At 32.9% G+C, this 6,738-nt stretch overlaps 1 protein-coding gene across 2 annotated transcripts in view; it reads right to left on the bottom strand.

Annotated features, from left to right (window-relative positions):
• Positions 1-232: 232 nt before the first annotated feature.
• LOC137639853 (BCAS3 microtubule associated cell migration factor-like) overlaps positions 233-6,738 on the bottom strand; it is a 251,753-nt gene continuing 245,247 nt past the window's right edge. The window contains exon 17 of one of the 2 annotated variants that reach the window (XM_068372110.1): positions 233-5,277. In XM_068372110.1, the coding sequence (XP_068228211.1) occupies positions 3,395-5,277 (1,883 nt within the window). In that variant the 3' untranslated portion in view covers positions 233-3,394. The remainder of the gene's footprint in view (positions 5,278-6,738) is intronic. The other variant, XM_068372111.1, reaches the window with a different exon arrangement.

Below are 6,738 nucleotides of genomic sequence, written 5' to 3'. Positions count from 1 at the left end.
ATTCAGATGCACACACTAACACAAGAAAATGAGAACTTCTCTTTTTATGGGTATCTGGAAATGTTGATAAACAAGATAGGCTATTATAAAATAATGAGCTTGTGACAAAAAACTTTTAAATTATTCCTAATACTGTACCATACAGGATTTTTTCTACAAACTCAATTTGGGTTTTCATACTTTTTCAACACAAACTTTCTTAATAGTCTGTAATAAAATAAAATTGTTTGAGAGAAATTGTTTATTAATTTCCACATGTATTAGCAAGTCACAAAACTAACACATGAGGAGGAAGAAGCAACAGATCACATTAGACAGCTCATGTGCTATCAAAGAAAATCATATGAAATTTAGTTCAAAAATGTATCGAAAATATGTATCTTACATAAAGTAAAACTGTTACATGAACTATAAAAAAATTCTTTCAAATACCTTAAAATACAAAATACCATATTGTACTTGAATTCAAGATACAGTCAACAAATCCTTTCACTCAATATTACTCTTCATTTCCAACAAAAACTGAAATAACATTAATTTCAGATAAAGAACGTAACTTTACACTAATAAGAACAACCTAAAATAAACTGCTTAAAACTTATAATTTTAAATGTTGCATCTACACACTTTGCCAAAATTTCTTACCTTTTCTAAAAACTGTCACACTGCTGTGCTTCAGAATATGCTTAAAAAATTATGTCAGCACTCTTCACAACATTAAAGGCATGGTATATATGGTGAGAAAGCTAGATATACTAAAATGCTTTAAATTACTATCTTTCATAAATCAATTTAGATAGAATATGCAAATATGGCTTAGTTTTTTTTTTTACTTTTATCTTTTGTATTTTTTTCATTATTATCATATACAATAATCACTCGCTTTTTAAAAATCTTTTTTAATATTTCAGTCATAAGATTTTATTCAAATTGAGCCCTAAATCAGTTTCAAGAACTATAAAAGTATGAAGCATCATAAGATTTTTATCAAATTCATCCAGATGTATGTTACCAGATGAACTACAGTAATCCAAGCCAAGAAAGAATAGAACTGTGAGGCTTAAACATAAACATTTTGAACTCTTGTTAAAACTATAGATGTAATAAACCTTGATGAAACACTTGTACTGTAATGAAAATACAGACCATACATGAAGAAAGTTAAGCTTCCTAATCCTCTGCTAGCCCCAGTATTATGACTTGTCTCATGAATGTTATATTTACTTTACTACCTTAATTCGGCATTTGCTCTTTTTTTTTTGGTTAAAATTATAATAAAAAATAGGGCTGCTAAAATATTAAAAAGATAAGCATATAAATCTGATTATTGCTTGGCCATGGCAGCTTCAGCATTGCATTTAGGTCAATTAAATTTGTTAATACCATTTTATAGTAAAACACTAAAGAATCTCAGTTCACAAAGAACAACTACTTTTAAATATATTAATAACTTCAATAAACTAGCTAAATGTCCCTAATTTGAATGCAGCTTCAAAAAGTATGCATCTCTTTCTGCTAATCTACATAGGGAGATTTTATTTTTTTTCCCCCAACAAACTTTTACTCCATCTTGCAAAAAATTAATTAAACTTGCTATATTATTAAAATAGCATCTGAACAATAAAATGGATCCATCCTAAAAGTCAAAAGTTAAAAATATGAAATAAGCACATGAACTCGAGTCCATTCCACGTCTTTCCCCTAGAGCTCTGATAACATCAACATATCTTTCAGGAACGAAAACATAATAGTAATGAGACAAACCTCTAGTCAACATCACAGTAATGAAAATTAAGGAAACCAGAGCATTCAACAATGAAGCTAACATTGACCTTCCCTTTTTATACTGTATTTCATTATCTTAATATACATTACCACCTAATTTTTTTGAAAGCCTATTAGTAATCAAATTAAGTTTCTCAAAATTAAAACAGAAAAACCAGGAGTTGAGATTCTTTTCTATTAATAAACTAACCAAAAGTGAGATAACTAAGAATAGCAAAAGTCACTTCTGTGACAAAGGTAGAAAAATATTTTTTTTTGTCATTTGTGAACACCATTCATCTTAAAAATTACTATGAACTCTTAAATACTTAAAGTAACAGAAGAAAAAAGATAGAGTGACAGGGATAATTTACAAATTGTTTCACATTATAAGATGGGAGAAATTCTGATAATGGTACATCCTGCAAAACAAAGAGGTTGTGCTAGAAAATATGAAGTACTTGGACAGGATTGTTTAAATATGCAATTGCAATTCAATATGCAAAGTAACTTGGAATACTGTACCAGCTTATTACCAACAAAATTGACATCATACCCCTAAGAATATCTGCTTAGCAAGAAAACCAGATAGTCACTGACCACCAGATGAATTTCTTTCTAGGCAAAATTCTAGCACTTCCTTAGGGGCACACATACCAAGATACCAAATGTTTATGAAGGATCACTATAATTTTTGTAATCACACATAAGGAATACTGGTTATAAATCATTATAGGAGATCAAAGACAGTGTTTCATTGTGTTATCCTTTTCATCTAAAGGTTCCTTACCTAATAATTATACAAACACTGATGTAACAAGGCTCAAGTCTTTAAAGATCCTCTTTAAAGTTTATAGGCACCTAAAGTAAATACTATGATTGAAGCAATGAGCCAAATGAACACAATATACATAATCCTCATTGGGCCAGCAAGCAACATCTATCAGTCAGTGCAGGAATCATCCAATGATCTCTAAAACCATACCATGGTCAATAAGACAAATTCATAAATATTACTCACTTCACAAGAATAAATCATCAAATATTCATAACCAAAGGATTTTACATTTAAAATATACACTACCTGAAACATAAAAATTATCAAAAAATCAAAATCTTCATATATCTGAACTTAACAGCTAAAATCAATAAATTAAAGATACAAAATCTACCTATCTAAAATTATGAATGGTTAGTGACAAAAATCAAACTACAATGATGTCATGTTGCACTAAGCTTACTAGTCAACTCCTATTTCATATTACATCATATATTGCTTCTAAGTTGAGATATCCACTATGCAGTCAAATGTACAGTATATTGCTTTGTGATGGATTGGATATAATGATGCCCTATAAAAATACTTCTCCAACAGTAGTTATTAACTGGTACAACCCCCAAAATAATTAGACCATCACATCACATATCCTTGTTCAATATTTGACTTTCTATAGGTGCTAATAATTGGCTTAAGATACCCACAGCTCAGCAAGGAATAAACATGTCCTGCAATTGTCTAAAATTAATATCACAAGTACCAGTGTATGGCTGCCTTCTAATAATTATAGGTTAAGGTGTGTCAGACAAAAGATCATCATTTAAGCACAGATTAAAAATCATCAAATGGGCACTACCGCTTTTTCTTTTTCTTCTTTTTGTTTTTTGAAGAAGAGGAAGCTCGAGGATTTGGGCTTGCCCCTACATCACTTTCACTGGTAGCAGTTTTTCTGTCATCGGTGCTTGACTCGGCTCTGTCATCTCCACTAGTTTCGCCACGGTCATCTGTGCTTACTTCATCTGCTGCAGACGGCTGACTGGTAGTGCTACTCACAGTTCCAGAAACTACGACACGTCGACGCAACCTTACCTCATCTTCCTCATCAGATGTATCCTCTTTAAAAGGAAACATTTCTGAAGTCCTACTTGGTCGTGAGTGTGACTGGCTACGAACCTTAGCCTTAGCTTGAGCAGGAGTATTATCATCAGAGGAATATGCTTCTTCTAAAGCCTTTGCAAGATCATTATCATCATGTAGTGAACGAAGCATAGCTTGTTGTTGTGATTCTTCTTCATCTGGTTTGAGCTCGAAGTCTTCTAAATTTTGGTTGACTGATTCTCGAGCTTCTTGAAATTCTTCTGCCTGTGGTTCAGTGAAAAAATCACAATGGTATTGTCCCTCAAAAATTTCACTCTTCTCCACAATAGCTGGTTCATGATACTCTTCAGCTGCATGAAAATAATCAGCATCCATATCCATTTCAATTGGATTGGAATCTGTTACCTCCTTCACATGCGATTTATTCACTCTCTCTGAAATCAATTTTGTAGTTGACGACTCAGATGGTTCAGCTGAACTAACCATTGTGGTCTGGGATGGAAGAGCATCAAGAGAGGCTAAGTCTGATGATAAAGGAGCATTTTCCGGGGAACTTTGTCTATATCGCTTCTTCTTTTTCTTCTTGTCTTTTTTATTTTCTGTAGTAAGCCACAAGTCATCCTCTGATGTTGTTGTGGATGGTGGTTTTCTAGTTTTATATACTTGCCTTGACTCTGATGAAAAATCTTTAAGCTCGATTGATGTAGAAGCTGTATCAATAGTTGGTGAAAACTCTACTAAGGCAGGAAATGACTCTTCTTCTTGAAAATCAAGGGGCTCCCTCTGCACAACTCTTTCATAAGATTTCCTTGTCCAGGCATTGTAAGACTTATCTTCTTCCCTTACATCTTTTTCTTGCTCTTTTGAAAGTGAAATTTCTTCTTCCCCTTTATCAGAAGACATTGGTGATGGAGAATGCTGTTTATATGATGACCTGAAAGAAGATTTTGCCTCCTTTTCAGATTTTGCAGGACTTGAACATGTCCTGCTGTCTCCACTATCAACTAGTTCACTTAATGAACTCTTTACATCTGTCTCTGAATGCAACCCTTTCCCTTCTTCTAAATTAGATTTAGAAAACCTTCTGGAATCCTTGCCAGCAATTTTCTCTTCTGCTTCAGAGGTTCTCGAATCACTGATTTGAGAACAGTGCATTTCTTTGGTAGAAGATGATGGTCTCCCTGATCTCACAGCTGGTCGAGGATGGTCAATCTGAACAAAGTCCGGACTACGACTCACAGACTTCATTCTTGGTCTATCAATGGGGATCCATGCCGACTCTTCAGTATCGACCATTTTGAATCCTGATTTAAGAGTTGTTGAAAGTTCTTCTGTTGATGAAGTTAGGACTCTACTGTCTTCTAAGCTTGGAGTCCTCATTATCATGGGAGATGCTCTTGTTGAGCCTGAGTGGGTGACTGCTACTTGATGGAGCCGTGTTGTAACAGCTTGGACTTCCTCTTCAATGTGTGATGAGGGCCTTGAAGATACACGTGACACTGATGGGGATGTGCAAGATGACCATGTTCTGGATGAAGATGGGCCTGGTGGATCACAGCTTATATCCATCACATCAGTCATATCCAAAGTCGATTCATAGGCAGCTGTTCCATGGGATGACAGGCCACCATCATCACCTGTGGACGAAATAACACCGCTCACCACCACTCTAGTCACTTTCTTCAAATTATCTTAGTCTATTTACTCTCAAATTAGGTTAAAATTCTATAATTTTAAGGGAAAAGAAACAAAAGATTAAGTTATCTTCACTAACTTTTGCCCAGTTATGAAGGATTAAAATCTTAAAGGACAATTCAAATTCATAATTATTAAAGTAGCAACATATGTAGACATTTACTGTAGAAGATTTTATTTTCTGGATCAAGAGTCACAAGGCTCGGATCTTTCAACCACCACAGCAATAACAAAAATTAACTAACTGAAATTCCTTTGCTTCTCAAATACAGAAGTGCTTTTCGGTGCTGAGATATTAAATCCATACATCAAGGATAAAACTTTCCAACATCTGATATCCATTTGTTAGGTTAATCTTCAAAAGAAGAATGAACTTTTGAAAAGATCTTCACATATCAATTATTTGATGTTAGTGGTGCAAAGGGTTGACTATAAACTACTTGTAATGTAATGCTTTGTGATGCAATTTCATTAACATTAGCCATCCAAGATGTACTGCAAGTACACCTACATCTACCATCACCACATCCAAACAGTTAGTGGAAAAACTGCAAATTTAAGACTTGTTATATCACCACAGCATTAATTAACATGCAAACTTACAAAAATTAGCTCATAAAAGTTTACTCATATAAACACACTAGATTCAATGCACATTATTACTGAAGAAAAGAGAGATTAGCAATACTTGAAATACAAAACATTGACTACTCATAGCAAGTTCCTGTATTCTATTATTCCATTCGCTTAAGATACTTTAAAACTGAAGCTACCATTTTTATATTGCTTTAGAACTGAAGCTACAAATTTTATACATTCAAATACAAAGTATAATTCAACTGTCTAAATAAATAATCATCAATAAAAATTACCCTACACAATAAAGATGAAAAAATCAGCACTACAAATTTATCATCAATGTTACATGATTTAAATGAAAAAGCTCATAAAATTCCCCTACAATAAAAGGAGCTGTACAATGAACTTAATAGTAATAGCTTAGGACAATACAATGACAAGTTCAAATGATCTATGAAAAATAAAACCATAAAATAATTGGCATTTACTTTCTCTAAATATTAATTCAGCAACAATTAGTTACATATAATGACCGGAAAAGGATACCTACGCATCTAAAAAGTAACTAGATGAAAGTACATGAAATCACTAACAAATGAAATCAACACCATAAAATATTTGTAACTTGTAAAAACTCATTAAAAGGCAATAATTCAACTGTAGTTTGATTACAATACTATACTGCAGTTTATCACAACCTGTTAACTCTCTATCATCTAAAAATAGGCAATAGATTAACCTACATTTCAAGAAACTTCAGCAAATTATTTAACACTATTTAATGGTTGGAGTGGCATTGTCATCATCATCCCCCTGTTCTGTAA

This window comes from Palaemon carinicauda, chromosome 4, assembly GCF_036898095.1.
Source record: "Palaemon carinicauda isolate YSFRI2023 chromosome 4, ASM3689809v2, whole genome shotgun sequence".
In the NCBI taxonomy this organism is placed as follows: domain Eukaryota; kingdom Metazoa; phylum Arthropoda; class Malacostraca; order Decapoda; family Palaemonidae; genus Palaemon; species Palaemon carinicauda.
The sequence above is the reverse complement of the archived record's forward strand: the minus strand, read 5'-3'. Positions and strand labels throughout refer to the sequence as shown.